This window comes from Ostreococcus lucimarinus, chromosome 21 (genome assembly GCF_000092065.1).
Source record: "Ostreococcus lucimarinus CCE9901 chromosome 21, complete sequence".
Classification (NCBI taxonomy): Eukaryota; Viridiplantae; Chlorophyta; class Mamiellophyceae; order Mamiellales; family Bathycoccaceae; genus Ostreococcus; species Ostreococcus sp. 'lucimarinus'.
Window position 1 is genome coordinate 304,462 of NC_009375.1, and position 17,228 is coordinate 321,689.

Sequence of the window (17,228 nt, forward strand, 5' to 3'; positions counted from 1 at the left end):
ATGATTATGTTGTAATCTTACGTAACGGTGGCCGAGGTGTGTCGATGCACGGATTATTGTCGTCTCCGTTAAAAAATAGCTCGAGCGCGCTGTGCTTCGTGGTATCGCTTGGCTTAGCTTAGATGGCCTTGAAGTATTCCTTGGAACCCTTCGGATCCGGCTTCATCGTCGCCGCACCCGGGGTCCAGCCCGCCGGGCAGACTTCATCCGGGTTGTTTTGCACGTGCTGGATGGCTTGAAGCACGCGCAGCGTTTCGTCGACGGAGCGGCCAAACGGAGCGTTGTTGACGGTGCTGTGCTGAATGACGCCTTCGCGATCGATGATGTACAAACCACGGAGCGCGGTGCCGTCTTCGTAAAGGACGTCGTAAGCCTCGGTGATTTCGCGCTTAAGGTCGCTCACGAGCGGGTACGCCAAGTCGCCGAGACCGCCGTCGTTGCGGTCCGTTTGCAACCACGCCAAGTGGGAAAACTTGGAGTCGACGCTGCAGCCGAGAACTTCGGTGTTGAGCTTGGCGAACTCTTCGTAACGATCAGAGAACGCGGTGATTTCCGTCGGGCACACAAAGGTGAAATCGAGCGGGTAGAAGAACAACACCACGTACTTGCCTCGGTAATCGCTGAGCTTGATGTCTTGGAACTCTTGGTCGAAGACGGCTTCGGCGCTGAAGTCCGGCGCTTCGTACCCGACCAACGGCTTGCGCGCTTGCTGCGAGTCGGAAATCGTGGTAACGGTGATCGTCAGTCTTCGCCCGTGTCCTCGCGGCCTCCCTCCGCGATCCTCGGCCGGCTCGACCGTTCGCGCGGGCTTCTTTATCCTTCCCCGATCGCATCGTCGTTCGCGCCGTCGTCGTCCGTCGTCGCTTCGCCTCGCCTCGCGCGCACCACGCGAACGGTCGATCGCGAGAAGTTTTTGTTCGCGCGCCGCGCCTTCAGCCCCGCCGTGGTCGGGGTGAACGCAGAGGTGCTCGTCATCGCGCTCGCCATCGTCGTCGTCGTCGTCTCGAAAGTGACGTCGCGTCGACGTCGATCGCCGACCGCGCGGTCGGGGAAATCCGATTTTCGACGCGCGCGGCCAACACCTGGAAATCAATCTTAATCTTGCGACGGACGACGACCGCACTCCGAGGACACCGACACGACGGCGACGCACGCCCGATTGACGTTATCGCACGCACACCGCACGCGCATTCACCTTCACCTTCACCACCGCACCGCGCGCTCGCGGCGACGAGGCGCTCCGGACGCGCGCGCGCGCGTCGCGCATTCGCGCGCGCGAAGCGCTGGGCACGGCGAGCGATTCGTGTCGAGCGGTCGACGCGACGACGACGACGACGATAAGGGCGCGCGCGGCGCGCGCATCGGTGACACCGAACCCGCGCGCGCGATCGGTCGACGCTCGATGTCGGTCGAGATGACGCGGGGAGCGTTGGAAATCGGGGAGACGACGCTGGAGCGATACTTGGACGCCGCGCTCGCCGCGAGGGCGGCGTCGAGCGAAGGCGCGGCGTCGAGCGCGATCGCAGAGGATGAGGCGAGCGTGGTGCGATCCATGGCGAAGGCGTGCGTGCGCATAGGAGGATTCGTGCGGCGCGCTGGGTTGAAGGACGTCAAGGCGTTCGTCGAGGGGAAGAACGGCGCCGTCAACGTGCACGGCGAAGAGCAAGCGGCGCTGGACGACGCCGCGCACGAAGTGTGCGTGAAAGAATTAATACAGGGAGGGCGATGCGCGTGGATCGCGAGCGAGGAGAGCGAAGATATCGTCACCGCGAACGTCGACGGACGAATCGCCGTCGTTTTCGATCCTTTGGATGGAAGCTCGAACATCGAGTGCGGCGTCGGCGTCGGGACGATTTTCGGGCTCGTCGACGTCGGCGCGGAATCATCGCCGGAGCACGTGTACGCGCGTCCCGGACGAGACATGTCTACCGTCGGTTACGTTTTGTACGGCGCGTCGATGGTGCTCGTTTTGAGCTTCATGTCGGAGGACGCTCACGGCGGCGTGTGCGCGTTTACGTACGACGCCGATCGCGACGCGTTCGTGCTGACGAAGCGCGATATTCGGATTCCCGAGAGCGGCAACGTGTACAGCGTGAACCAGGCGAACTATAAAAAGTGGGACGACGCCACGCGAGCGTACATTGATGAGTGCGCGAGCTCAAAATCTCTTCGCTACATCGGTTCCATGGTCGCAGACGTGCACCGCACGTTGCTCTACGGCGGCACGTTTCATTACCCGGCGTGTTCGTCAAACGCTCAAGGAAAGCTTCGCGCCGTGTACGAATGCTTTCCCATGGCTGCCATAATAGAGCGCGCGGGTGGTCTGGCTATATCTGGCGCCAACGATAGCGTGTTGAGTTTCGTTCCGTCCACCGCGCACTCGCGAATGCCCTTCCACTGCGGCAGCGCCCGAGACATCGAGCGTCTGGATGAAATCCTCTCGAGCGAAGTCCGGGCGGGGAAGAAAGGACGCGTCTCCTCGCCGTCACCGCGATGATTTTGAAAGAACGTATTATCTAATATCTATGAATCCGTGTTTTTGTTCATTTTCACGTAGTACATCGTCGTTGATTAAAAGGTTTGTTCCTAACACTGCCTGGTCATTTCGTCGTTTATTCAGCCTTCGTCCCGTTGGCTGCCGTCGCGGCGTTCTTCTTGTCACCCTTGCCAGCCAAGTTCATCGCGCGCTCAATCGCCTCCGGACCGTGCTTCTTCACGAGTTCTTGAACCTTGGCGAATTGCGGGCCCAACTCTTGTTGAATCGCCGCAAAATCACCCTTCTTCAAGTTTTCGGCGTGCTTGTCGATGGACGGCGACAGCTGGTGAAAAATCGGCTGAATGCCCTTCTTGTACAGCGTGATGGCACCCTTGAAGCGCGGATTCACCATCCACGCGCAGAATAAAACCTTCATGATGCGGTACGCCGGAATCCTGGTCGTAGAAAGCGCGAAACGTCACACCGTGCGTCAGTCATCCGTCGTCCCCCCATTCGCTCGCCTCGGCGCGCCTGGCGAGATCTTGCGCGCGGTCGAGCCGGCGATTATGATCTTTCCCCGTCGTCGCGTCGCGCGCGCGGAAGACGCGTCCGCGCGCGCTCGCACGGCGCATCGCACGCGATCGCCGTCACGCGCACCATCCCACGACGCCGATCGCCTCGCCGATCGCGAGCGTGAACGCGATCATGAAGTACGTCAACCAGAGCGTGACATCTTCCGGGCCGATGACTTTTCTGTCGAGCAACTTTAACGCGCTGTACGTCGGGTAGCAGTACCCGACGCCGAATCCGGCGATCTTGAGACCCAATCCGAGCATCTTCCGCGCGCGGTCGTTCGGGGCGGTGCGCGCGTCGCGGTGTGCGGCGCGCGAGTCAGTGTTCACACTCGATTTTCAAGGGGAACGACCGCCACGCGGAAATCTCGCGAAATCGTGCGCGGGTGGGCGCGGACGGTTTCGGGCGATCGAACGCGACGCCGAGCGCGCGCGAAATCGTGCGCGCGCGCGATGAATATTAAATAAACTGACTACTTTTGTTGTTTGTTGTACTTTTTCACCATCCAGTCCTGCAAGACGTCCAAATCCGAAAGCCGCTCGACCTTGACGCCGCGCTTGCGCCAGTACTCAGTCATGCGCCTCACTTGCATTATGTCGCCAGTCGCCGCGATGGTTTTCGCGCGCGAGAACCAAATCTTATCGAACGCCTCTTGAATCTCGGCTTTATCGCCACCGTCGACGAATCGCTTCAAGAATTTCAGTTCCTTCAGGCGCTGAATCGAGCCGACGTCGTAGCCTTTGGCTTCGAGCTCTTCGGAAATCGCCTTCACCTCGCGCGAGCCGTTGTAAAACACCCATCCCACCCACAACGCGGCCGCGACGCACACCACCGGACCGTACACGCTATCGTCAACTTTCGCGATCTCGAACAGAGCCTCCGGCTCCACCGCCCGCGTTCGCGTCGTCATCCGCGTCGCCGTCGGCGTCGCCGCGCCGCTCGATCGTTCTCCTCTCGCGGTCGTCGTCGTCGCCCTCCGCGATCGACGTCCGCTCGTTCGCGCGCCGTCGCATCGCACCACCGTTTGCGCGCGCGCCGACATCGCGCGCGTCGCCATCCCGGCCGTCGCGCGTCGTCGCGTGCCGTCGGCATCCGTCGTCGAGCGGCGCATCGTGATCCAAAAGTCTCACGCGCGCCACACGGACCACGATGCGCACGATGAAAAAGTGTGCGTCGCGTGACGTCACCGCACACGGCGCCGCGACGCCGCGACGCGAGACGGTCGCGATGCACGGCGTCGTGGACGTCGTCCTGGACGATGCCCCCGAACCGTCGTGCGCCGTCGCCGTCGACGCGCTGACGTACGCGTACCCGGGATGCGACGCGGTGCTGCGCGATTGGAGCCTGCGCCTGCCGCCGGGGTCGAGGTGCTTGCTTTCCGGCGCGAACGGGGCGGGGAAGACGACGGCGCTGCACGTCATCGCGGGTAAAACCATGGTGAACGAAGACGTCGTGCGCGTGCTGGGACGACCGCCGTTTCACGACATCGCGCTCACGTGCGGGGGCGAGCTTTCTTACCTGGGCGCGCAGTGGCGGCGCAACATCGGAAGCGCGGGCGCGGACGTGCCCCTGCAAGGAGACATTTCGGCGAGGAAAATGATCGAGGGCGTCGCAGACGTGGACCCGGCGAGGCGAGAACGATTGGTGAAGCTGCTGGATGTGGATTTGGACTGGTCCATGAAGGCGTTGAGCGACGGACAACGACGTCGAGTTCAGATTTGTCTCGGACTCTTGAAGCCGTACAAGGTGTTGCTGTGCGACGAAATCACGGTGGATTTGGACATCCTCGGTCGGCTTGACTTGTTGGAGTTTTTCAAGGAAGAGTGCGAGGTGCGCGGGGCCACCATCGTGTACGCCACGCACATCTTCGATGGCATGGCGGATTGGATGACGCACCTCGCGTTCACGTCCAACGGGCAGTTGAAGTATGGCGGCGCCAAGGTGGACATTCCGGAAATTCAAGGCACGAAACATTTATTGTCGACCATTGAAAAGTGGCTTCGCATCGATCGCGACGAGCGCCGCGCGCGAGAGGCGGCGGAACTCGCCGCCCCGACGGCGAAGAAAATCGACGCCGCGAGTCACTTCCAAACGAGGCACATGGCGTATTATAGATGATGGTCCACGCAGTGGGTTGATTTGAATAGATTGATTTGAATAGAACGCAACGTAAACGGTTAACATTACACTTTTGCCTCGTCTCCGCGAACGCTCGCGTTCGAGAAATATATATTGAGTCTACTAATTCAGGGGTGCGCGCGCGCGCCGCACGCGGCGACAATTCGAATAGGATTGGATAGGTTCACGCACTCTTCGTTCGCTTCGCTCACTTAGAGTGCTTGGCGCTGTTGCAAATCGTCACGAAAGCCTCGCCGATCAAAGACGCGCCGCCGACGAGAAAGCCGTCAATGTCCTCTTTCTGAGCTAATTCGTCGCAGTTGCCGGCGTTGACGCTGCCGCCGTACTGAATGCGAATCTTCGACGCAATCGCCGGAGAAATATTATCCGCGCACCACTTGCGAATGCCCGCGTGCACTTCTTGCGCTTGGTCCGGCGTCGCGACCTTGCCGGTACCGATCGCCCAAACGGGCTCGTACGCGATGACGATGTTTTCCCAGTCCGCCGCGGTCACGACGTCGTTCACCGCCTTGAGTTGCGCGCGGCAAATATCCAGAGTCGTGCCCGCTTCGCGCTGTTCCAACGTCTCACCGATGCACAAAGCAACCTTCAATCCCTTGCTCAAGGCATATTTGGTCTTCTCCCCGACGAACTCGTTCGTCTCGCCGCAGAGCGCGCGGCGTTCGCTGTGCCCGAGAATCACCCACGGAATGTCGGCGTCGGCGAGCATATCCGCGCTCACCTCACCCGTGAACGCCCCACCCGCGGAGACCCAACAGTTCTGCGCGGCGACGGCGTAGTTTTTGTTGTTGAGCTCCTTTTGCACTCGAGGAATGAAGACGAACGGAGGCGCGACGTAGACGTCAACGTCGGCGTCGATTTTCCCAGAGTTTAGTTCCTTCACGAGCGACTTGACGGACTCCGCCGTGCCGTTGCACTTCCAGTTCCCGCCGACGATAAATTTACCCGTGCCCGCATTCACGACGACGCTTCGTCGCTGCGCTGCGGCGTGCACCTGCGCGAAGAATTCCAGAAAACCGCGTCGTCAGTCTCGCGCGTCGCTTTGGATAACACGCCCCGATCGCGCCGTCGCGCGCCGTCGAGGTCGACGCGACGTCTCCCCTCGTCGGCGCGCGCGTGATCCCTCGCGACCGTCGGTGTCGACGCCATCGTCGCCATCGACGCCTCGCGGTCCCCATCGTCGCGCGCATCCCGATCCGTCGCGTTCGATGGCGCGCCGATGGCGCCGATGGGGCGCCGATGGGGACACCGCCCCGTCGTCGTCCTCGGGCGCCGTTCGAACGCGTTCGCGCGCGTCGGCGTCGCGTCGATCGATCGTTCGCACCCTTTGCGATCGCGCCGTCGCCTTCACGGCGCACGAGGTTACTGTTGATGAGGTACATTGCCGTCACCCCAAGAAGGCCACCGACAGCAATCGAGCCCATCGCGTCGTACATCGGACTCCCCGTCACTTCGCACGCGATGAGCGCCGTACCCGCGATGCCACAACCCAACACCGCGGCAGCATCTTCTGCGAGCACGGCCACGCTGGTGGGATCTTTACCAGATTTGATAAATTCCCTCAGCGTCATTCCTTGCGCCTTGGCGTTGTCGCGCAACGACTCGTACGCCACCTTTAACGAAAATCCTTCCAACAACGCCGACGCGCCCAACACCGCGATCCCAATACGTATGTTTTCAGACGGCATCGGGTCCATCAACCCGTGCATCCCGTGCATCACGCTAAACCCAGCACCGAGAAAGAAAATTCCCACCGCGGAAATCAACGAATACACGAACCAACAAGTGCGAGTGAGGGCTTCGACGCGAGAGGCGATGGTTTTGGACTCTCGCGAACGCTCGGCGGCTTGGCGCCCGGCGGCGCGCGCGAACGTTTCGTAATCTTGTTCGGCTTGAGAGATGAACTTACGACTCGCGGCCTCGGACTCGACTCTGAACTCGTTCACGAGTGACTCGATGCGCTCGCGCGCGATTCGTCGATTGCGTTCGGCGAGAGATTGCATCATTTGCTGGAATCCAACCATGTCGTAACGCGTCGAACGTTGACGCACCGTCTCGCGCGTGTAGTACGCTCTCGCCGCGTCGTTCCACGCCCCCGACGTTCGCCCGGGCACGAGAACCACGGACCAGAGTAAAACCTTCGTAATCACCGATCGCACGCGCGCGCGTCGTCAGTCTCGCGTCGAGCCCGGTCGATCGCGCCGCGACACGCGCCTTCGCGATGATTCCGCGCGCGCCGCATCGCGTCGACGAAATCGCGCACCTCGAGCGCGCAGATGAAGCGTTCGAACGCGTTCGCGCGCGTCGGCGTCGCGTCGATCGATCGTTCGCACCCTTTGCGATCGCGCCGTCGCCTTCACGGCGCACGACGTCGTCGTCGTCGCCGACGGCGCGCACGTCACGCTAAACATCGCTCGCCGCACGCGTCGTCGCGAAGTGCCGGCGCGCGGTCGCCGAGGGCGATTTCGTTTTTTCGCGAACCATCGCGCGTCGATCGACGGACGTCGATCGATCGATCGATCGATCGAACGATCGACCGATCGATCGATCGATCGACCGCGCGCCAAGCCCCCTCGCGCCCGCGCGCGCGCCCGCCCAGGGTCCAGCGGTCCAGGGGCGGCGTCGAATCAATCGTCCGCCCTTCCGCAGTGCGCGGCGTGACCCCGGCGCCGGCGTCGCGCGCGCTTCGACGACGACGGTCCCGACGATCGGACGACCCGACGAACGCGCGCGCGCACGGCCGGATCGACATGGCGTCGCGCGTCTCCGCGAGCGGGCGCGCGAGCGCGAACGCGCGAGGAATCGTGACGCCGCATCGTCGGCGTGGACGGACGGCGACGACGACGAAACGGGCGACGCGAGGGCGACGGTGCGCGCGCGTCGTGCGCGCGAACGCGTCGTCGACGAACGGTGGGCCGGGGCGATGGGATCGCGCGATGCAGACGCTGTCATCCGTCGCCGATCCCGCGGCGACGACGGCGATGCTGGACGAGCCTTTGACGCCGCACGAAGAGATTCGTCGAGGAACGCTCGCGAATGGGTTGAAGTACGTCATCTTACCGAACAAAGTTCCCGAGGGGAGATTTGAGGCGCACTTGGAGATGCACGTCGGGTCCGTGGACGAACGCGAAGACGAGCAAGGGCTGGCGCACCTCGTCGAGCACGTCACGTTTTTGGGTTCTCGAAAACGAGATCAGTGGCTCGGGAGCGGTACGCGAGGGAACGCGTACACGGATTTCCACCACACCGTGTTCCACATCCACGCACCGACGACGAACAAGGATGGACATTACATGCCGCCCAACGTGCTGGACATTCTCTACGACGTCGCGTTTGCGCCGCAACTCTTGGACACTCGCGTGGCGAAGGAGAAGAAAGCCGTGCTCGCCGAGGCTCAAATGATGAACACGATCGAGTACAGAGTGGACTGTCAGCTTCTAGAGCATTTGCACTGGGACAACCTCTTGGGCACGCGATTTCCGATCGGTAAGCTCGATCAGGTGGAAGCGTGGCCGGCGCAGGCGGTGCGAGACTTTCACGCGCGCTGGTATTTCCCAGCCAACGCCACGCTCTACGTCGTGGGCGACTTCGATGCCTCCGTGGACGAAGTCGAGGGTATGATTTCCGCCGCGTTCGACGAAGCGGCGCCCGCGGAAGGCGCGGAAGAAGCCGAGTCTCCTCTCAAACGTCACGCGGTGCGTCCTCCGGTGAAGCACGCGTACGGGGCGCCGTCGTACGAGCTCGACGAAATTCAACGCTCGAACGACGAGGCGAAGGCGTCGGGCAAAGACGACCCGTTCTTGCCTTTCGTCGCCCCCGAGGGTAAAGTGTCCATGTTCCAGCACGAACACTTGTCCAACGCGAGTTTCAACATATTTTCAAAATTGGCCGTCAAGCCGCTCGAAAAGATGGGCGACTTGCACCGGACGATTTTGCAGCGCATTGTGTTGTTGGTGTTGCAGAGCCGCATTCAGGCGAGATACGCGGAAACTAATGCGGATTACAAACGCATTGAACTCGATCATAGCGACAGCGCGAGAGAGGGGTGTTGCGTCAGCACCGTCACCGTGACGTGCGAGCCGAGAGAGTACGAATTCGCCTTGCAAGTCGCCGTCGAGGAATCTCGACGATTGCAAAAGTTTGGATTGACGCCGAGCGAGCTCGATCGTTTTAAGGCGGCGATGTTGAGAGATTCTGAACAGCTCGCGCAGCAGGCGGGATGCGTGCCGAGCCTCGAAAATCTCGACTTTGTCATGGAGCAGGACGCCTGCGGACACGTCGTCATGGACCAGGTCGCGGGTCACGAGGCCTTGGTGCGCATGTCTGATTACATCACGCTCGAGGCGTGCAACGGCGCGTGCGATGAGCTTTTAGGTTTTATCGGTGAGTACGGCGTGGAGAACAATCGCAAACCGAACAGCGGTAAGTGCACCGCCATCGTCGCGTGCGTCCCAGCGACGATGACGAACGTCGACGGCGAGACGGTGCCGTTCGATATCACGCCCGAGCGCATAGAACAAGTTTTGGCGGCGGATTACGGTGAAATCACAGAGCCCGAGGATATCTTTGTGCCGGAGGTGTTGATTGCGGATGACGAAATCAACGCCCTCATCGAGCAAACGGCGCCGACGTTTACCGAGGCGACGTATCACGAGCCGACCGGCGTGTACCAGCGCACGCTGAGTAACGGTATTCGCGTCAACTACAAGGTGCTCGACGCCGAGCCTGGGAGCGCGTTCTTACGACTCGTCGTCCCGGGTGGTCGTTCGGTTGAGAGCCCGAACATCGGGCCCGGCGGAATCGGTTCGTCGGCGGTCGGTTTGCGCACCGTGCAAGAGGCTGGCGACGTCGGCGAATGGTCGCGCAAGCAAATCGAGCTCTTGACGATGCAACACTTGCTCGTGTACGACGTCGAGCCCGAGGTCGAGTACATGTTTTTGGATTCCGCGTTCGCCACGGATGGAGGCTTGAGGACTATTCTCGAGATCATGCACCTCACGCTGACGAAGCCGACGTGGGACGAGCAAGCGCTCGAGCGCGTCAAGGACATTTACCGCATGTTTCAGATTAACACGAACAAGAACATCGAGTTGCTCACGCATGACACCGTCAACGCCGTGATTTACGAAGACCGAAGAATCATGGACCCGAACAAGGAGGCACTCCAGGCGCTGACGCTGGATGGCGTTCGAGACATGATCGAAGCTCAATTCGCGAGCGGGGCTTTGGAACTCAACATCGTCGGCGACATCATCCCCGAAGAAGTCGACGAAATGGTTCTCGCGTTTATGGGATCGATTCAGACCAAGCCCGCGCCGCCGTTGCCGCAAGTGCCCCCGCTGAAATTGAAAGAGGTGCCAAAGGATGATCCGGTGCGCGCGCAGCGGTTGTGGTTGAAGGACAGCGACGAAAGAGCGTGCGCGGTGGCCGCCGGACCGGGGCCATCCATGTGGGCGCCGATGACGAGTCTGTACTCTGAAATTCCGAGCTTTGTCAATCAAGACGCGTACACGCCGGAACAGATTGCAGCCTTGCGCGATCCCGTGAACGAGGTGGCGTCGGCGAAGGGGAACCCATTCGCACAGCAGTCTGCGCGACGCGCGAATTCTTTGGCGACGTATTGCGCGGGGATGATGCTCGCAGAAGTTATCGGTGGTAGATTGTTCACAACGGTGCGCGACGCGTTGGGTCTGACGTACGACTGCAACTTTACAATGTCGTTTGGATTACAAAACAACGACGCGACGACGTACAGGTTGTTGGTGACGTCGACGCCGGAAAAAATTGATGAAGCTCTCAACGCCGGCGTGCGCGTGTTGCGTGGATTTCAGATGCAGCGCGTGAGCCAACGCGAGGTCGATCGCGCGCGTTTAACGCTGTTGAGTCGTCATGAGATGGATTTGAAGACGAACAACTACTGGGCCGATTTGATGCAGTGCACCAACACTCCAGATTTAGCGCCGCTGAAGAAGATTCAGTGCGTCGCTGATTTACCCCTCATGTACGACGCGATGACCGTGGACGATCTTCAAGAAGTTTACGATCGTCTCGGCTTGAGCGAAGGCGAGATCTTCACCAGCGTGACGATCGCCGGGCAGACAGAGCCGCCTCCATTCCTGTCGAAGAAGGACGTCGACGCCGCCGCGCTCGCCGCCCAGACGCTGACCGCCGCGCTTGGTGGCATCAACATCGCCGAAGCGATCAAGAGATTGAAGAAAGAGCAGTCTCCGTCCGCGAGCGCGGAGTAGTTGCTGATTAGATGGCTATTTTAATGTAAACGCTTTCTCTCACGACGGACGGCTCGCCGTAGAGTAAAAAAGTCAACCCAGTCTCCTCGCACAAACTCGGCGTGGTCACACCGCAACGCGCGCGCACGCGTCGTCGCAGACGAACCAACTAATACTCAGACACGTCATGGTGGGCACGCGCAGAGCGTCCACGTCGTCGTCGACGTCCGTCGCGCACGGCAAAGATTTAATCAAGCAAATCCAGGCTGCGATCGCGACGAACGATCACGCCACGGCGCTGGAACGTTTGGACGATTTCAAAGTGCACGCGGCGACGACGTTCGTAGGAAACGAAGAAGACGAGCTCCGGCTGAGGCGCGAGGCGGCGGAACACGGGGTCATGATCAGCGCGGCGACGCGAGACGAGGAGAGCTTTGAGCGACACGCCTCGCAGGCGAAAGCTGCTTACGACGCCTGCAAGCGCGCGCCTTGCAAGCAACCCATCGAGCGTTCGCAAAATGAGGCGCTCATCGTCGGGTTAAACCTGTTGCGGTTGCTGGTTCAGAACCGCATCGCCGAGTTTCACGCCGAGCTTGAGACGACGGACGACGACGTCTTGAAAGATCAACGCGTGCAAGCGGTGTTGGAGCTCGAACAGTTTTTGATGGAGGGGGCGTATAACAAGATTGCGCAGCGACAAAACGCGCTACCAGATCCGAGCTACGAGTATTTCATGTCGATGTTGATGAACACGGTGCGAGACGAAATTGCGAGTTGCGCCGAGAGCGCGTACGGCTCGCTTACGGGCGCAGAGGCGATGAAATTGTTAGGATTCGCAAACGCTCAAGAGTTTGAAAAATACGCAAACGCGCGTGACTGGACGATGGACGCCAACGGAGGCGTGGTTTTCAACGAAGAAGTCGCGCCAGCGAGCGCCAGGGACATCCCGGCGGCCGCTCTGATAAATCAAACGTTGCTCTACGCCAAGGAACTCGAGCGCATCGTGTAGTCGCGCAGCATGCCTAGATTGTTCATCGGTTGTCAGCACACATCACACATTAGTCTTTTACGCTCGCGCGTCCACGGCGAGCGATCGGCGCTCACTCGGCGCTACGACGCCCCACTCGGCGTTAAGGTGTCCCACAACAGTCTTCAGTGCGCGACTCGCGACGCGCGCGACCATGCCGGACGAGAACCTCACAGAGTATGAGCGCCAGCGATTAGCGCACGTTCAGCGAAACCGCGAGTACATGGCTCGCTTGGGTGTGAACGCACTCGCGGATGACATTCGAAACAAGATGTCGTCGCGGAAGATTAGCACTACGTCACGGAAAAGAGTGAAGCGCGAAGAGCCGAGCGAGCCGACGAGGCGGTCGTCCAGGGTCGTCGGTGTGAAGGCCGAGTACGATGGATCGACCATCGACGCCTTGCTCGATGAGGACGAGGAAAACGAAAACGGTCGGGCGAGGAAGCGCGCGAGCGTCGACGCCGAGTTGGACGACGACGAGTTGGCAAAGGACGTCGTGGCGACGTCGAGAGAATGGCTCGCAGAAGCGCGAGAAAAGTTACTCGCCACGCGTGCGGACGTTGCCAATTCTTTTGTCGAAAAGTCAGCGAAAGACGAGGCGTGGCGCCGCGACGCCGTGGCGCGTTGGGGAGACAGCGTACCGTCCGCGCGTTCTGTGAGCGATTGGAAGGCGTGGACGATGTCTCGATTAGGAACGCCTCCGCCGCCGTCACCCATGCAATTGTTGCAAGAGTATTACGCGCATGACGCGTGGCAGTTGCTGATCGCGTGTGCTCTGATGTCGCGCGTCGCGAGCGGTGCTCTCAAACACGAATGCATATCAAACTTTTTCGCGAAATTCCCGACGCCGAGCGCGGCGCTCGCGGCGGATTCGCAGGACGTGTTCGAAATCATCAAGCGCCTCGGCTTGTTCCCCGGGAGGATGCGGACGATCGTGGAGGTGTCCACGAAGTTTCTATTGGAAACTGGCGAGTTTGAAGTCGGACTCGAGCCCGAGTTGAAAATTTACGGTATCGGCGAGTTTGGAGTGGATTCGTTTGAGATTTTTGCCCGTGGCGACGTCCGACGTAAACCAAAAGATTGCAACCTACAATCATTTTGCGCATGGCAGCGCCGTCACGGGAACGGGAAAGTTAAAGTCGAGACGTGACGTGCGATAGATGAGATAGATTGTCGACAAAACCGAGTGTGAAGCCATCGCGAGTCGCGCTTCTCGTCGTCCCCGCGCCAAGCGCGACAACATCGTCACATCGTCGCGCACACCGTGTGTGTGCGGCGATGCCACCGCTTGAGGATATCAAAAATGTGTTACTCGACGCGCTCACGGAGATCGAGAGCACGGCGCGCGACGTTCTCGCGAGTCTCGACGAACGTCGTCTCGTTCGGGTGTCGAAGAAGCTCCCCGGCGGCGACGTCGAATGCGGAGCCGCGAACGCGCTGTTTCACGCCCTACGCGCGCAGAGCGGTCGTTATGCGTCCACCACGGTGACGTGCGTCTCGCCCATGGGCGTCGAACGTGAACACACGGCCAAATCGCTCGCCACGGCGGCGACGGAGCTCATACCAAACGCGTTCGCGTCAAAGCATTTCGCCGCCGTGCGCGTGCACGACGGCGGTGACAGCGGGATGATCACCATATGCACGTTAGAGCGATATGCCGAGCTGCGTGACGCGGGATCGGCGATGTGCGATAAATGCGGAAAATTTATCTCCGGCGGCGAACGCGGTTTGTGGTGGCATCGAAAGACGAGGCATAACGATTTACACCAGGAAGCCATGGACGCGGTGGAGAGAGAGCGAAACGCGCTCGTGGCGATGTCGACCTCGGGATCGAGGTCGGACCTCACGAACGGAGACGCGGCGTATTTGGATAATAAGACGAAAAAAGCGTCGCGGGAGGACGATTTGCGCGAGGCGATGGCGGCGGCCCGCCGCGGCGACGCCACTGTCATGGATGCCCTGATCGCGGCGAAGCGCGTCAAAGCACTGCCTTTGCCCGGACTTGAAGCCGCGCGGCGAGGCGATTTGAATCTCTTACGCTCGCTCGTTTCGCGCGATGGATGGGATCCACGCTCGAAGGACGCCGTCGATAAGCACGGTTCCAACGCGTTGCTTTGGGCCGCGGGCGCCGGGCACGTCGAGTGCGTCGAGTTTCTCGTCGAAAAATGCTGTATGAATCCTCAAACCTCCGTCCAGAGCGGACGGCGCTCGTACGCCGGTCGAAGCGCCTTGCACTGGGCGGCGCGAAACGGCCACGTCGAGGTGGTGGAATATCTGCTTTCGCGCGGCGTCGATCCGAACAGCACCACTGAAGACGGATCCACCGCTTTCGCGTGGGCTTGTTGGCAAGGTCATCTCGCCGTCATGCGCCAGCTCGTTGAACGCGCCGAGTGCGATTACAAGTCGTGCAACGATTACGGTTGTAACGTCGCGTGCTGGACCGCCATGGGCGCCGGTGGCGTCGAGTGTTGCGAATATCTCGCCTCACTCGGCGTGCGTTTCAATTTGATCAACGCCAACGGTCATAGCTGTTTACACAAAGCCGCACAGCGTGGAAATCGAGACGTGTGCGAGTGGCTCTTAGATACGCCGAGTCTGGGTCTAACGCGAGACCACGCCCAACCCGACGCGGAGGGATACGATCCGGCGGGTTTAGCTCTCGTGGAAGGCTTCAACGACGTCGCCGACTGGCTCAAGGCGCGCCAGCTGGAGCTCGAGTTCGCAAACCATAAACCTTAGCTCTAGCGTTTAGTCAAATTTCTCCACTCAAGTCGCGTCAGCTACATGGTTTGCTACGTTCTATTCTTCTAATCGCGACAAGCCGACGAACGCGCACGCGTAAGCATTCGCGTGCGTCGGTACCGTACAAGAACTTATACGTTTACGCGACTGGTATGCAGCGTTCGAGTACGGCTCCAAATAAATAGCTTCGGCGCGCGAGTCAACGTTTCGAGATTCGAGAACACGTTGGACGACGTGCCGAAGAAACGCAAAGGCTATGTCTATCGCTTCTTCGTTGTAATCGCTCACCCAAAAAGGAGGCGCGACGTTTCCTAACGATGGTGCGTTAGCTGCAAACGCATCGACGTGCTCACTGACGATTCGCTCAATAGCGCGCGCCCAGTCGCCGCCCACTGGCAATCCCGCGTTAAACGCGACGACGACGTCGTAAGCTGCTGCTTCAGATGCCGACGCTGACGCGACATCGCTGACTTCGGGATACAAGCCACGAATTGCCTGAATGCGCAGCCGCCCGGAACCATCTGTCGACGTCGCTTCACACACCACACCTGGATAAAGGCGTCGCAAAGTCGGACCGATGAACTCGACTTCGACGCGTTCGCAGTTCTCGAGCAGCACAGCGAGCGCGGCGAACGTGCGCCAGCGGGCGAGCTCGAACGCGTCCGAGGCGCCGAGCGCTCTGATCCTAAGCGTCCCACTCGTTGACGTGACGGAATATTCCTCGTACATCCGTTCGAGCGCGTCGACAATCGAGAGCACGGGCCCGAAAGTTTCCATGAGGCTCTCATCCTCGCTGAAGCGCGCGACGATGCTCGAACGTAGCGCTTCGCGACTACTGCCGGCCGTCTTTCGCGTGTCTGCAAGCATCGCCAGTCCGCGCGCTTGTGCATCGTCGTCGCGCGTCGTCGCGCTGTCCTCACCACGACACTCGCGCCTCGCCGTCGACCGCATGGACGCCGCGTCCACGCGTCTAGCGCGCTGCGCTGTAACGGCCTCGGCCAACGACCTGACGCCAAACGTCGACGCGCCGGAAAGAACCCATAACATTTGCGGATCGCTGTTATTTCGGAATGTCGGGAACGTAGGGGGGCTCAATTCCAGGCTCAGGTATTTGTAAAAGCTTTTTTTGACCAGACATGGTCATCGACAACGCTTTCGACGACAACGTCAAGATTGTGTTCGACCTCACCAACCAGGCGCCACTCACTCGCCAGGGCACAAACATTCTGGCAGTTGACGACCACCTTGAGAGCGCGGAAGAGAAGAAGAGAAACTCGCCCGCATGGGCGAACTTCGTTCCCTTGGACGGCTTGACGAGCGAATTCGTGCCTTTTGCAATTGGTTGGTACGGTGAGATAGGTGGAGAAGCGTTGAGTTTCATTCGAAGAATCGTTGGCCATTATGTGAGAGACGAGCGCACAGCGGCCTGGAGAGTGAGGAAAATTTTGGCGGCGATTCAGACGAGACACCTGAACATTTTGGGGGTTTACTTGCAGAACTGTCGCTTCGACATGGAAAGCAGAGGACCCATCTTGGAAAGACTTCACGGCTCGAGATGGCAACGAAGAAATTTGTGTGAGAAAGCTTGCGGCATAAAGGCGCCTCCGCAGGCTTTCCACTCAAATCGACTGTGTGTCACGCAAGAGGAGGGCTTCGGGTCCCATTATTTTCACAGAGGACAAACTACGACTGGTCGTTTGTCGTCCAACACGAACACTGAAGAAGGCACTTTGACGCAAGAGTCCGGAGCCGTCCGGAGCGTCGAGGGGGAAGTCTGCGGTGCCGTGCTGGTCGACGAGTGATGGCCGTAGGGCGTCGTGAAGGTGCACAGGAAGGATGCGAATGATCGTGACTTTTCGGGTTTAGTACGACCCAGAGAACCTAGGACTTTAGGTGTAATAAGTATTAGCTAGTCGGTCGGTTACGGCACTTCTCCCGAAGCGCCTCCCTCCCTCATGCGTAGGGTTTAGGGTTTAGGGTTTAGGGTTTAGGGTTTAGGGTTTAGGGTTTAGGGTTTAGGGTTTAGGGTTTAGGGTTTAGGGTT

General features: G+C 60.1%; 10 protein-coding genes across 10 annotated transcripts; 6 read left to right on the top strand and 4 right to left on the bottom strand.

Moving 5' to 3' along the window:
• Nucleotides 1-118: 118 nt before the first annotated feature.
• OSTLU_13536 (predicted protein) lies at nucleotides 119-3,136 on the bottom strand (the record flags this gene model as incomplete). The annotated part of the gene is made up of 2 exons (XM_001422920.1): nucleotides 119-709; nucleotides 3,134-3,136. The coding sequence occupies 2 exons, from the start codon at nucleotides 3,134-3,136 to the stop codon at nucleotides 119-121; spliced, it is 594 nt and encodes a 197-aa protein (XP_001422957.1).
• Nucleotides 3,137-3,521: 385 nt separating this feature from the next.
• Nucleotides 3,522-3,959, bottom strand: OSTLU_29805 (predicted protein; the record flags this gene model as incomplete). Its single annotated transcript, XM_001422921.1, has 1 exon — nucleotides 3,522-3,959. One exon carries the CDS (start codon nucleotides 3,957-3,959, stop codon nucleotides 3,522-3,524), a length of 438 nt encoding a protein of 145 aa, XP_001422958.1.
• A 317-nt stretch (nucleotides 3,960-4,276) lies between these two features.
• OSTLU_36765 (ABC(ATP-binding) family transporter: iron compound) lies at nucleotides 4,277-5,167 on the top strand (the record flags this gene model as incomplete). Its single annotated transcript, XM_001422830.1, has 1 exon — nucleotides 4,277-5,167. One exon carries the CDS (start codon nucleotides 4,277-4,279, stop codon nucleotides 5,165-5,167), a length of 891 nt encoding a protein of 296 aa, XP_001422867.1.
• Nucleotides 5,168-5,375: 208 nt separating this feature from the next.
• On the bottom strand, nucleotides 5,376-6,176 carry OSTLU_36521 (predicted protein; the record flags this gene model as incomplete). The annotated part of the gene is made up of 1 exon (XM_001422922.1): nucleotides 5,376-6,176. A coding segment is annotated over one exon (801 nt), but the record flags the coding sequence as incomplete, so codon positions are not given.
• A 1,993-nt stretch (nucleotides 6,177-8,169) lies between these two features.
• Nucleotides 8,170-11,436, top strand: OSTLU_52090 (predicted protein; the record flags this gene model as incomplete). The annotated part of the gene is made up of 1 exon (XM_001422831.1): nucleotides 8,170-11,436. One exon carries the CDS (start codon nucleotides 8,170-8,172, stop codon nucleotides 11,434-11,436), a length of 3,267 nt encoding a protein of 1,088 aa, XP_001422868.1.
• Nucleotides 11,437-11,602: 166 nt separating this feature from the next.
• OSTLU_29809 (predicted protein) lies at nucleotides 11,603-12,424 on the top strand (the record flags this gene model as incomplete). The annotated part of the gene is made up of 1 exon (XM_001422832.1): nucleotides 11,603-12,424. One exon carries the CDS (start codon nucleotides 11,603-11,605, stop codon nucleotides 12,422-12,424), a length of 822 nt encoding a protein of 273 aa, XP_001422869.1.
• A 697-nt stretch (nucleotides 12,425-13,121) lies between these two features.
• On the top strand, nucleotides 13,122-13,592 carry OSTLU_36556 (predicted protein; the record flags this gene model as incomplete). Its single annotated transcript, XM_001422833.1, has 1 exon — nucleotides 13,122-13,592. The coding sequence occupies one exon, from the start codon at nucleotides 13,122-13,124 to the stop codon at nucleotides 13,590-13,592; it is 471 nt and encodes a 156-aa protein (XP_001422870.1).
• Nucleotides 13,593-14,656: 1,064 nt separating this feature from the next.
• Nucleotides 14,657-15,055, top strand: OSTLU_9194 (predicted protein; the record flags this gene model as incomplete). The annotated part of the gene is made up of 2 exons (XM_001422834.1): nucleotides 14,657-14,803; nucleotides 14,909-15,055. Coding segments are annotated over 2 exons (294 nt in total), but the record flags the coding sequence as incomplete, so codon positions are not given.
• A 186-nt stretch (nucleotides 15,056-15,241) lies between these two features.
• Nucleotides 15,242-16,051, bottom strand: OSTLU_29812 (predicted protein; the record flags this gene model as incomplete). Its single annotated transcript, XM_001422923.1, has 1 exon — nucleotides 15,242-16,051. The coding sequence occupies one exon, from the start codon at nucleotides 16,049-16,051 to the stop codon at nucleotides 15,242-15,244; it is 810 nt and encodes a 269-aa protein (XP_001422960.1).
• Nucleotides 16,052-16,320: 269 nt separating this feature from the next.
• OSTLU_29813 (predicted protein) lies at nucleotides 16,321-16,986 on the top strand (the record flags this gene model as incomplete). Its single annotated transcript, XM_001422835.1, has 1 exon — nucleotides 16,321-16,986. The coding sequence occupies one exon, from the start codon at nucleotides 16,321-16,323 to the stop codon at nucleotides 16,984-16,986; it is 666 nt and encodes a 221-aa protein (XP_001422872.1).
• Between the last annotated feature and the right edge of the window lie 242 nt (nucleotides 16,987-17,228).